Source organism: Gallus gallus, chromosome 23, assembly GCF_016699485.2.
Source record: "Gallus gallus isolate bGalGal1 chromosome 23, bGalGal1.mat.broiler.GRCg7b, whole genome shotgun sequence".
In the NCBI taxonomy this organism is placed as follows: Eukaryota; Metazoa; Chordata; class Aves; order Galliformes; family Phasianidae; genus Gallus; species Gallus gallus.
The window spans coordinates 867,596-880,802 of NC_052554.1; the positions used below are offsets into that span (position 1 = coordinate 867,596).

A 13,207-nucleotide genomic window follows, 5' to 3' on the forward strand; every position below is an offset into this window, starting at 1 on the left:
TTCCTTCTCTTTTTTTATAGGTTCAGAAAGAGACACAAACATCACTAGGTGGAAACTCAGTACTTGGGGATCACAGCCCAGTCACTGCTGCCTTCCCCACTGACTGCTTACCCCCACAGATGGCCCTCTGCACATCTGAGGAGTATCATAATGCTCCTTATGGGAAAATGTATCAAACCCACAGGGATTTCATCACCTCCCTTGGCCTAGTGGTCTTTACTCAGAAAACAGCATTCAGCAATACCTGACACTTATATTCACTGCTATATCATTAGCAGCCAGATCAAAGAGTGCCATCACTTAGTTCAACAAAGCAAGCACATCACGTACAGTGTGACCTACGGGACACGGATTGAAGGATCCTGGCTCTATGGGAGCCTTCAGCAGCATGTTCTCAGATCAGTCAGCAGACATAACAGTTTAGAAATAAACGCAACCCCAACTGCTACAGCAATGAACAATGAGCTTGGTTTTGTGCTGTACTATCTCAGTGATCCAAGTACTCCAGCTTTCTTCTGCTACAAACACTTCACCCATTTCCACACTCCTGTATCCCTGGATCAGCTTTTTCAGCCTGCTGGGCTGGACTGTGCCAAAGTGAGCAGCAGAAGCAAAGCCAGATAACCAGTCACTGCTCCAAGGCACAAGAGAAGCGTTTATCTTCCCTGAAAATAATTTTTTTAATGCTCAGAAATTACTGAGATGATTTCCACACCTCCCAGCTGTATCTCAGTGATTCATTTTTTAATTAGCAGTACCAGCTATTCCAAGGATTAATATTTTCCCCCACCAGTTTTCATTTATTATTATTGTTATTGTCTGCTTTCCCTTTTGCAGCTGCTCACTGCAAGATCTGACTTCCAGACCTGCTGGTACCACACGAGGCTCTGTGCACTTCCCATTGCTGAAATGAGGGCACAGCAGCCAGCACTGCAAATGGCCGCTGTCAACAGCCATTAGAGTTCACCTCAAGGCTCAAAGAGGAAGACTGAACAAAAATGCTTTACCTAAAATGTAACAGACAGGAAGAAAAAGGGACAGGGTGCCAGGGCACAGCGCTTTCATCTGCTTCACAAATAAAATTTCAAGAGCATCCCTCTTCTGCATCCTAATCTCACAAAGAAACCTGAAGATTTAGCTACGATTGCTTTCCCAGACAATATTACTGAGCTTCTTTAAAACCACATGCAAACCTTTGGCCATTTACATTGTGCTGCACGCAGGAGGAAGGGCTGGATTCCTTCCGTCTGTCTGTGGAAAGCCTCTCACAGCTTTACAGCATTTCCCTTTAAACTGAAATGCAGTTTCCCTAAGCCTACAAACCGAGGCTCAACTTACCGTGAAGAAACTGCGTGAACAGCTAAAATGTTCTGCAGTTTTCTACCTCCTGTAACACAGACAGGGGAGCAGAGCAGAATTTCAGGCTGTGCTCGGGCAGATAAGCCCCTGTGCCACACAGCTCTGGGAATCATCAGCATCACACATTTAATGGAAGTGTTATTAAGGCCTCAATGCACTGCCTCCATGTGCTGACAGCACAGCCCTAGATTCCAAAAATCAAAGACTATGGGTGAAACTCCAGTAAAAGCTTTTTGCTTATTCAGAAACTTACTGTGTGTTGAATTAGGGTTAAACCACATATCTATATTGTGGCATCTGCTAAGTGGAAATAAAAGAAGAAAACTCTTCACAGGGCTATTTTAGCCTGTTACAAATAGCACTGAGTTGTAACCTACAAACAAGTGACATAGTTCAGGAGGATGTCAGCAGTTTGCACACACAGGTATGCAGCCAAAGCACCACCTGCAACGTATGGGGGAACACAGAGGGAATTTCAAGGACCCAAAACATCACAGTCTGTGTAACTCAGTTATGGGAACACTGCACAATTAGATTTTTGTAATCCAGTTGCTTCTGCAATATAAACATCTGACATCTCTAATCAGATTAGATGTGATTAAGACCTTCCCTTCCTAATATTGCTTTTAGCTGCACTTAATTGTAATCCCTTCAAAGTATATGACGCTTCCCTATGGACCAAGGAAGACATTATTAAAGAAGAGATCTTTGTGTTCAGGATACATCTTCTTCTGACAACAAGCAAATGGAACACCTGTATGAAAGAAATGTGTCTTTTGAAGTGCAAGTTGTAGCTGCAGACAGCAAATACTGAGAAACAGCAGCTGCTAGTCATGACATTAAGGAAATGGGTCCTACTCTTTGAGTCAGCGTACACTGCATTTACACCAGTGCGTACTGACAGGGCACGTGGCACTGAAGAAAAATAAGAGTGAGTTCCTGTCTTTAATACTACACTTACAAAAGCTTGTTGCTTGTGTTCACTGTGGGTGTAAGCAGCTATTGCAACTAAACTGAAATGTTCAAGTAAGCACATGCATTACACAGCCTACTTCCACCCAGCAGTGCCCAGACACCCTGCACACCCACCCAATCCCAGCTATAGAAACCTCAGAGCTCTGCAGCCTCCCAGGCAGCCCGGAAAAAAAGCTTCCAGCATGAGATTACACTGAGATTACATCAGCTCTGCATAGGTGTTACCTATGTGCTTCACACAGAGGGGAAACGGGTGTGCCTACAGGGCCATCCAGAGTCTGAACCCAGAAATCCACGTTGGTGAACACACTTTCCAGACAGAAATTTTTTTGTTTTATTCATTTTACTGGTTAGGCACAAGATGTGTTCATTTTAAATCCTATTTTTTAAAGGCTGGGAGAGAAAAATAACTTGCAAACGAGCCTTAATTGAAAACAAAAAAGATTGTCAGACAAAATATAAATGACAGGCTTTGTATCTCTGCAGTTATTTTCCTATACCTTACAGTTCCTTAAAAATCAGTTAGCTTAGCTCCAGCACACTGAACAGAACAAAACACAAGATTCACTGTTTTAAAAAGCTGAAATATGCAAAGACAGGCACTTAAAAGTCCTATATCAGAGTAAGACAAAGCTTTCTTCTTTCTCCTTTCTGAACTATACAGCAGCTATTTAGCTTAATCATTTTTAAAAATGTCCACCATTAACTACCACAGCATGCTACATAACAGCACAATCCAATGAACTGTAACATGGTTATTTGTATTGCTTTTAAGACCATGTTAACTCTGAAGATGGGCCTTTAGCATAAACACGGCAACAGCCTTTCCTCAATACACAGCGTCTATCAGGCTATTTTGCTAGAAAAGATCAGATATTCCAGGAAACTCAGGGCTGCTAATATACTCCTGCAATAAGCTACAACAAAGGATTTCACTCTTCTTTGAAGAATATTACATGGACAAGAGGAAAGCAATAAACATTTGCAGTTGTTACCCCAACGAACAGGAACAGGACAAGATTACAGGTCAATGGTTGGATCCAAGCCCAGCATTCAGGAGAGGCCAAACAGCAAGGCAAGGACTTGCTTTACCTGTCTGGGCTGAGCAGTTCGTGCCTCTAATATAGGAGAAAAGGTCAAACAAACCCGCTGGGCCAAGATAAACTCCGTAGTACTGGACTCTGATCACAGGCTTTGAGCCACGCTCAATGACAGCCTGGCCTTCTCTGAGCAGCACTGCCCTGATCCCACAGCTGGGCTGCAGCCCCAGGGCTAAACAGCAGTTTTACCTTAAAGTCACTTGAAAGGCTCAAGGGGTTTTGTTAATCAGCACATTTTATTAGTTAAATGCTGTTCTCCACTGCAAATTACTCAAAAGCCAGAAATGATCCATCTATAAACAGATGTATGGCGTACAGAAACCACCCCAAGCCTTTGGCCATCCTGCCCCCAGGGTAAGAGCCTGCACTCACACTAATGCCACGAGACCTCTCGGGGAGGAACCAAGGCAGCATCAGAACTTTACCTGCTGTTGGGAATTGTAATCGAAGAGCCCCACGGTGGCTGCGGCTGAGTCCACAGGTACCTGGGTGCCAGAATAATCAAACTGCAGAGGCTCCATGCCAACGTGCTCCATGGGATCCAGGGGAACACTCTGTGACTCTATGTTGGAAAAATCCTCCACGGGCTTGGCACCATTAGTACTCGCCAGCTGGGCTAAGCCCTCAGATCCATTCTGGTTTGGACCCAGAAGATCAACTTCACTAGCAGAGTTCTGGCAATTACCAGGTGTACGGCTACACAGAGAGAAAAGAGATCCATCACTAAGCATGTACTTTTAATGCTGCCACATAGCAACAATTCACAGCAACAGACACTAGGACTCGCTAGAGATAATGCAAATGACACTATGAAGGTAAAAAATAAGATTCTAGGGAGCTATTCCAGATCCTCATTTTACAAATTCTACAGAACAACCTGTGTAACTATTAACAAAGCTCTGACACTGCAGCTCACTTGAAAGCTTTTCGAAATAGCTGCCATGGCTTCCTATTTACTTAACGTAAGCACTGAACTGAAGTGAGAAATGGTTCATCTCAATTCAAGGGCAAGCAGTAAACATCTCAAAGGGTATTTGTTTTCCTTCTATAGTTCTAGGTGTCAACATAAGGCTCAGCAAGCAAACTAGCAAGAAACAGAAAGGCTTTCTTACATTTTATCAATAGCCCAGATTTCATCACTTGTGAGATGCAAGGAACAAGTGCAAAAACTCAACTGCAGGTTAGCCTAGCCTCCAAGCAGGGTCAACACCTACACTTGGTATTTCCAGAGCAACACCTCACAAAGTAGTTAACAACTGGTGTGAAAATAACATTATGTAGTACAGAATTAGGGGGCTCTATACAGATTATCAGTTATCAACCATCTTCTCACAAGTGCTTCCCTGTGCACATGATTGCATCCTTGTGATTCTGCTTAAGAGAGCCAGAGGTTTTTTCTATTGCTCTCATAGCGTGATGCTGATTAATTATTAACGTATGGTGCACATACCTGAAGTCTTTGACATCTGTGTCGATTCCATTCTGCACAGGCAAACCATTTGTTTTATCCATCACATCCCCCTCCTCCTTCAGATCTCCTAATTTATCGCCATCAAATGTGCCCTTATTTTTCTTATCCCCTTTGTCATTCTCATCATTCTCTGCATCCCTTGGCCCCTAGGCAAAAGAAACATTACTTTAATAAGCTTGAGTTTCAGATCAATTTTGCTTTCATTCCAAGATGTTAACAAATCAAAGAAACATGTCACAATAAAGTAAGTAATTTTCAAGCATTAGTTCTTACAAATAAAAACATAAAAAGAGTAAAATAGTCAATCATAATCAAAGAAACAAGGGAATTAGTTTTCAATCCCTTCCAAAAGAGGTTACATCTACCTGTTCAGTTTCTCCCATTTAGCAATTCAGAGCCTGACTCTACCACTCTAAAAATCCCATCCCAAAATTATTTTTAAAGAATATTTACCAAACACCTCTCTTTCAAATTAGACTCAGGCACCTCAAAATCAATTTGGGAACATTAAATACAACAGCATGTACAAAGGTGCATAAACTGAACTAGTGCCTCCCCAGAAGGAAAATGTTTTACACTACAGGATTTAGTCAGATATCAAGCAGAAATTCCTTACCCAGAGGTGGTGAGGCCTGGCAGTGCTGCCCAGATCTGTGGGCCTGGAAGTGCCCAAGGCCACGGATGTGGGCACCCAGCCCACAGCAAGGGGCTCTGAGGTCCCTTCCAACCCAAGCATTCTCCAGTTCTATCACTTAACATCTCCATGTCAGAAATGCAGTAACTGACTGGGCAAGTGCATGTATTCAAGCAGAACCAGGCCAACACGCAGCTGCCTTGTTTTTCAGGAGCATTACTGCTATTTGCACACTGAATGCCAAGGTGCAACTTATAAGAGCACTCGAGTCAATCACAAACTTGATCATACAAACCTAAAGCACTTTGAGGAGAAGATTAAAAAAAAAAAGGAGAAAGAAGGATTTCATTTCTGCTGAGCAGTTTTGTAAGCTGTATGGCATCTTCAGCATCCCTACCCTTATGTCTGTGTTTTATTTCACTTGGGAGAAGAATAAAGGGTGATTATGCCATTGGCAGTTTTCAACAACAAAAGGGAGAGGAAAAACAATATAATTCATGATAAAAACAGCAAGGGGCATACAAACATTTGTCACTGATAGCTTTGGTGCTGTTAAAGACAGACCTCAACTGAAGGAAAAGTGCTCTGCAGATAGCAGGGCATTTGAACCAAACCATTTTTCCATTCCCTCCATTTTAGTGGTGGAGAGGAAATGTTTTTCCCCATATTTAGAGAAAAACCAATCGTATTCTGATGGTTATTCTTAAATAAAATCAAACTGTTGTTACTAATACTTGAGAGCCCAATTGGAAATGTCAATTATAAATACAAATTTGGAGCTGTGCTCTCACCCACACAACGTGGTATTTACAAATGAAATCCTTCGTTTCAGAACTGACATTCTGACCACCAGTGCTACAGAGCAGATACCTCTCTGACTCAGGATGATAAATTGACTCCTTCCACTGATCGTTCTTTTTCTTTTTTTCCCTACAAAAATCATCTTTCTTAGGCTCAGGGTGCAACAATGTTATCAGGGGCCCACTAATGAGGGGAAAAATAAGAGGATGGATGTAGGAGACCAGGAATGGGCTCCCTGAAGAGATGAACACAGCAGTCTCCTAACAGTAACAAACCTACTCTGCTTTTATGTTTCTCGACACTCACTGATCCTGCACTCAGCTGATGAGGTGGAGCTGAGATGTGGCTTTTTTTTCCCCACTGTGAGGATGGGGCTTGATTATGCCTCTATTGCCACATGCTTAGATTTGAGGCAGCAGTGACTGCGCTTTCTTCCCCACCCCACCAAGCACAGTGACTAATGCTATTTCTCCACAGGAAACAATATGCCCTTGAAAGCATTCCCAAACTGGAGTGGCTTATGCTCCTAGCATCATTACACGGAGCTTTTTGTTCTCAGCCAGCAACAAAGCATCCACACACTCATCCAAAAACCACACTTAGCTACACGGACATTTGCATACTTTTCAACAGAAAAAAGGTTTAGATGGTGCTCCTGCAGGTACGCTTCTGCTCGGAAGCAGGGGGTGTCAGCCACCTTCAATTCCTTTACACCCACATCCTATACTGCATCCCCTCAGTTGACACTGGCCTACCCATTTTAACAGAGATGGCTGAACTATAAGAGCAAATAAAAAGAGAAGAAACATCTGCTTCTAGGAATGGATTAACAAACAAACAAAGCAGCAAATGGAGAAAACAACATAAAGGAAACTCAAATTTCAGAATCAGTCACACTTACAAATCCTCCTTTCCTTAGGCAGGAATCTCCGGGAGATGAGCTCAACACATATTCCACCATGCTAACTCCAAGTCCTCCACTCTCTGACCGTGGTGAAAGCACTGAGTTGACTTCACTATTCACATGAAAGCCCTGACCAGGTCTTCTCTGAACCATAATTGGTTGGGAAACAGAGTGATCTGGAACAAAAACGTGTAATTCTTGTAAGTAGATCCAACTATTTGAAGGAGACAAGTCATTAAACATGTACTCTCTGGTGTTTTAATTGCACTAAGAAATGCTAGCTTTTTGACTCTGATGATGCCCGCTGGAGAAGGATGGCCTTCTCATTTCTGAAACACCAGGATCTATAAAGCTACAAGTGATAACTGCACTCAAACTCTAAAATCATAAAATTTCAGAAATTTGTCTCCAAGTAAAGGCTGCAATTAAAAAACAAAGTTTATTCACTTTTGTTAAAACTCCTGTGTTAGTAAATTAAAAAAAAAAGCAGTCTCCATTTAAACTCTAACTGTTATTCAAAACATCACCCTACAGTTATACCAGCTGGTCGTATGACTGAACATACCCATATCCCATTATTGCAGTTTCTCCTGGCTGCTATTTCCTCAACAAGAGTTTGAGAACTTCCATTCTTCTTCCCACTCCCCTGCCCTCCTGCAGCAGCCCCATCCCTTTATCCCCTCTGCGGTTCAAGGGTTTGAAATCCAACCAGAGCCGACTTAAGGACAGATGCCTCCAAGTCCTAACAAGCTCTGTAGAAACTGCTGGCTGGGCAGGAGGTGACCTTCCATCCCAGTGAGGGAAAGGAGGATGTACTCAGCTTCTTCATGATCAGACTGGTCATAGCCAGCAAGTTAAAAATTACTGGGAGACAGTGGCGTAGCTGCCAGGGGCTGGGGGAAGAGGCATGGAATGGCACTGATACTGCAGCTTCCTTGCAAGGCATAAGCCATCATGAGAAGAAGGTCTATTCCATTCTTGCTCCTAGCTACACTTTCTTGCCTTCTCCCTCATGCACAAGTATCTACCCAGCCACAAAGTGAAGTGGACCAAAAATTATCTGGGATAAAACTAACAAAGAAAAGAGGAGATAGTTTTAACCCAGATAAATCCCCCAGCAGATTTCATTGAACGGCTGCACAACTACTTGTACCTTAAGGAGAAGAAAGAAGCAGCCTTTATCAGATGGGACCATTCTTAGTAGCACTGGCTTTAAATGCTCCCTAACTACCACAAGCTATAGAAGTGAGGGACCACAGCCGTACAGATGACTGCAGTATATACTGTGGACACAGACAGAAGGGAAAAGGGACGGAGCAGAAGGTTTCAGGCTTCACCAGTTCCACTGCTCATGGAACAAACTCAACTCCTGGCCAAGGACACTTCCACACCCCACCTCCACAGTGCTCTCTGGTAGTGACCTGGAATGACTGCTCAGATCATGGCTGTTCTCGTTTTTGATGAGCAGAAGGGGAAACTTTGACTTCCCTGACTCACAGACAGCAGTGCAGGTCGCAGCTTGGGAATAAAGGCTGCAAGGTGCACTGGATTAATTGAGAATAAACAAAGGAGGAGATGAGACTACAGGCTTTGACTCATGGAGATCTGCCATCAGCCAGTGTAGGAGGTTGCCTCCCCCACGTCTCCCCTGCTCGTCTAGTGGACGCAGCCAGCACGACAACTGCGGCAGCACAGGAGAAAGTCTCATTCTCAGCTATTAATGTTCAGAGCCTGGCTCAGCCCTTTAACCCAACCTGAGCACAAGCAGCACAAACTGCAGCTGAGGACTGGATACACGCGCTGCAGGCTGCAGTCAGACAGCTGGAAGCAGCAGCTCCCTGAGATCTCCCCAGCACTCACAGAGCCTGCAAGGTTCAGCTGGGAAGATTTTGATCTATTTTTTGCCAGGCAAACAAAACAAAACAGAAAAACAGCAGTGAAATTGCTCACTTGGAGCTGTACCTCCGCACAGTCGTTTGGATACTGCACAGGGTACTCAGCAGTGTCTAAGGAGCATATTCAGTACAGATAGAAAGCACAGAAAATAAAGAGTAAAAAGTTAACATTTCAAATTCAGCACATGCATATGATTTTTTGCCATTTAAGTAAAATAAACCTGAACACTTTCCCTTTAAAAGTTCAAAATATGGGACAGTCTCTGATCCAAGAACAAGATTCTTGGCAGATAAACTTCAACACAACTAATTAAAAACATCTCCTCGTTTATTTCAAAATTGATGTTGTTGGGCTTTGGCTCGTTAAGTATTTAAAAATTACTTTTTTTTCCTCCACCAGTGTTGTTCTCTAATGTCTTTGTTCAGTCTTAAAGCAATCCATCCCAAGGCAGAAAATGTATCAGAAAGCTTAAATTCCAATTTTAACTGCTATCTAAAATTTTTAAGGAGATAAACATAAGGGTATAGGCGTTCACACGTGGCAATCTTTTTATAGGTATGGTTATCTTTCTAACTCTAGCACAAAATAATGTGGGTTTTAAAGGCTTTATTATTATTATTACTATTATGTAAAACAGATGTTTAAAAAAAAAACATTTTAAAAGCTTTGTCATCCAAACTGGCCAGCAATTTTGAGCAGAGGAATTGCATGTTTCTGTGTTCAATTCCAACTAAATTAAGTAAATAATTGCGCTACCTGATGTTCCCCAAGCACTGTCTCTCCACTGATCTCCCAGAAATATCCCTTTTGGTCCATCTTTGCTGGAATCATCAGATTCCCAAAACTTTTTACCCGGCAACAGCTGCTGCAATTAAAAAAAAAAAACAAAGCATGATTAAAATAAGTATAAAATGCAAACATAAACCATAAGCGTCTCCTTTCTAAACATGAGTCAATCATTAAACACAAACTGATACATGCTTATAATCAAAATATTTATATACTCCTAGGGTGTAAGCCATACAGCAACGGAGACAATAACTCAATCTCAGCAATCCTCTTACATTCTTAAATGCTTTACAGACACCGCACACGCAAGCACACGCATACAATTTACACTGCGCAGCCTCTGTGCACAAGAGCTACTGGCAAAAAAAACATTAGCAGGAATACTGCTGTGATGAGAACAGTGCCATGACTTCCACCTGAGCTGTGAGGATACCTCCAAAACCACCCAGCATTTCCAGCAGGAGTTCTTGCCTACCCAGGTTCTGATGCTGGCAGGGACAGATTATAGGAAGAGGTGCCGAGAGCTCTCACTCCTCACTTATTTAATGACTGCTAAGGGCTCTCAGTGCTATGAAGGTTATTGGTAAACAGTACTAAGAGTGAACACTTCTGGGCCACCGCACCTACCACGAGTGCATTGTTCCTACAAGATGGGAGGAGAAAGGTAATGCACTTACTGAGGACAGGACAAAGTCACCATTGACTCGGATGAATTCAAGGAAGACTGTACAGAAGTTCAGGAGATGGTAAAAAGAACAATGTGCACTATTTAGGGGATGCATTTTAAAACACTGTGTGGCATCCACATACGGCAAAGGGAATTTCAAGCCTCCTTAAGTGCCTTGAATGTCAAGCATACAATCTTCAAATTAAATCTTCAGGCTGAATGAGATGTATGTAATTCAGACAGCAAACAACAGCACATTCACAGCAAATTAAAAAAACAAATGAGCCTTGCCTGCTGAAGCTGGAATAAAACTCAAGGAACTGGAAGTACTCACATCTGTACAGAATTACCATAGCACAAACAAGAGTCATTAGATTAATCAAATGTCTTATATATATTAGTGTTGATAGCTCTATACTCCACCAGTTTGTATACAAATTTAAGGCTACAGCCTAACAAACAGACTGCAGGGTGAAGGCAAAGTAACAGCAAACAACTTCAGAGCTCACAACTTCCAGAACCCTCTGGTTTAAGACAGACAAGAGAAGCAGAACTCACTCTTTACTTTTCACTCCAGGAAGACCTGCCTACCCAGCCAGCATCACAAAGCAGCTGTGTATGCAGGAGCTTAATTCTGATGTTCCCAGATTGAGATAACTAGAAAACACCACACTTAAGATAGGTATTATAATGCAAACAACACCCGTTCAACGCAGCACATGAAAAGCAGAACTCCTTCCAAATTCTCAGAAAGTCCCACCACAATTAAGTGTGCAATTCCACCCAGTTATTCAATGAATATTCAGTGCTACTGTCGCCAAAAAGTAATTCTGCTTTCTCAATGATATCAGCTGAGATTAAAATCAACACGTGACAAACAAGCACAGGAAGAAATGAAGTGAGATGTGTTAGGGAGAAGCCTGTGCAGACACAAGATGGAGGACAGAGGTGTGCAGCAGTAGAACTCGGCACAGAAGCACTACCGCTCCAAGCCCAGCCTCAAGCTGCAGGGCTTTGGGCACACTGCCACACACCTGGGTAGGGTCTGTACAAGCTCCCAAAGACAATAAACCAATGCATCCTCAGCCACACAGCCTACATCACCAATCACAACTAAAATCCAGGTCACACTCAGATCATAGAATCACCAAGTGTGGAAAAGACCCCCAAGGTCATCCAGCCCAGTCATCCTACCACCAGTACTTCCCCACTAAACATCCATTCATGTGTACATGAACACAGTTACTACAAGTCTCCCTTTAGCACAAGGTTCCAGAAAGTTCTGATCCTCAAACACCAAACTTCCACTGTTCCCAGCTCCTCGACCCACGGCACACCACCCACACCCCAAAACGCCTTGTGCTGCACAGTCTGCCCAAGCAAGACCATTTAATTGCTCATTTTCCCTACAAGGTATCCCATTCTACTTCCAATCTCTATTTCAGCAGTGAGTCATCTCCACCCAAATCTCACCGAAGTAAGAAAGCTTTGTAATCTAAGTGCTAAGCTTCCTCCAGGATTTAATGTCTTCTTTTTACCAAGAACAAGACCCAGCTTGTTATTTTAACTCTCAACCCACTAAACAGTAACTGTTTTTCCTGGCTGCTCCTTCCTTGCAACCAGGGGAAGAAACACCACAAGATCATCACGTCACTTGCTTTTTATATATCTACTGGTGACTTTAGGATGTGCTAGTAGTGACAGCATTAGCTGCTTGTGAGCCTCCCAAGTGATCGATGAAAGCAGTGCAGCTTGCACCATGCTCCCCTTTCTGGGTAGTTCAAACACAAGACATCTGCAAGGACAAGTGATGCCCATCAGCAGCTCATTCCCAAACAGACCCATCTGCTCCCCCATCACAAAACCCAGCTCCTCCAATCCTGCTGCCAGCACCCCACCAATCCCTCCACCATTTCAGAAAGTTTAGAAGAAAGCAGTAGCACTCAGTGCCTTTCATTAAACAAAACTTCTCACGTCCTATAAAGAAAGGTTGAGGGAACTGGGCTTGTTAGCTTGGAGAAGAGAAGGGTCCGGGGAGACTTCATTGTGGCCTTTCTATACTTGAAGAGAGCATATAAACAGGAGAGGAAAAGACTGTTTATATAGGTGGAAAGTGATAGGACAAGGAGGAATGGCTTTAAACTGAGACAGGGGAGGTTTAGGTAGGATATTAGGAGGAAGTTTTTCACCCGGAGGGTGGTGACGCACTGAACAGGTTGCCCAAGGAGGCTGTGGATGCCCCATCCCTGCAGGCATTCAAGGCCAGGCTGGATGTGGCTCTGGGCAGCCTGGGCTGCTGGTTGGTGACCCTGCACACAGCAGCTGGGTTGAAACTCGATGAGCATTGTGGGCCTTTTCAACCTAGGCCATTCTATGATTCTAAAAGTCTAGATGCCCTTCAAAATCTATGCCCTACAACAATACCTCACAGCATGTAAAGGGACAGAGTGTGCGCAGTGAACAAAGTTCAGATGAAAAGATGGAAAGGAGCACGGACTTGCAGAAAGCAGACAGGAAGAGCTGAGGAGAATTAGAGCATTTTTTACACAAGGAAAGAACATCATCTGGTTTATGGGAAAACTCAACTCCTGCCATATGTTCCTGAGTTTCC

At 43.1% G+C, this 13,207-nt stretch overlaps 1 protein-coding gene across 26 annotated transcripts in view; it reads right to left on the reverse strand.

Moving 5' to 3' along the window:
• The window catches only part of PUM1 (pumilio RNA binding family member 1), a 69,924-nt gene that overhangs the window by 32,268 nt on the left and 24,449 nt on the right, over positions 1–13,207 (reverse strand). For 14 of the 26 annotated variants that reach the window (XM_015297542.4, XM_040651696.2, XM_040651693.2 and 11 more), the window contains 4 exons: positions 9,897–10,005; positions 7,242–7,420; positions 4,885–5,051; positions 3,860–4,130 (listed from right to left, as the gene is read on the reverse strand). In XM_015297542.4, the coding sequence (XP_015153028.1) occupies positions 3,860–4,130; positions 4,885–5,051; positions 7,242–7,420; positions 9,897–10,005 (726 nt within the window). The remainder of the gene's footprint in view (positions 1–3,859; positions 4,131–4,884; positions 5,052–7,241; positions 7,421–9,896; positions 10,006–13,207) is intronic. The other 12 variants (XM_015297541.4, XM_040651690.2, XM_040651691.2 and 9 more) reach the window with 2 other exon arrangements.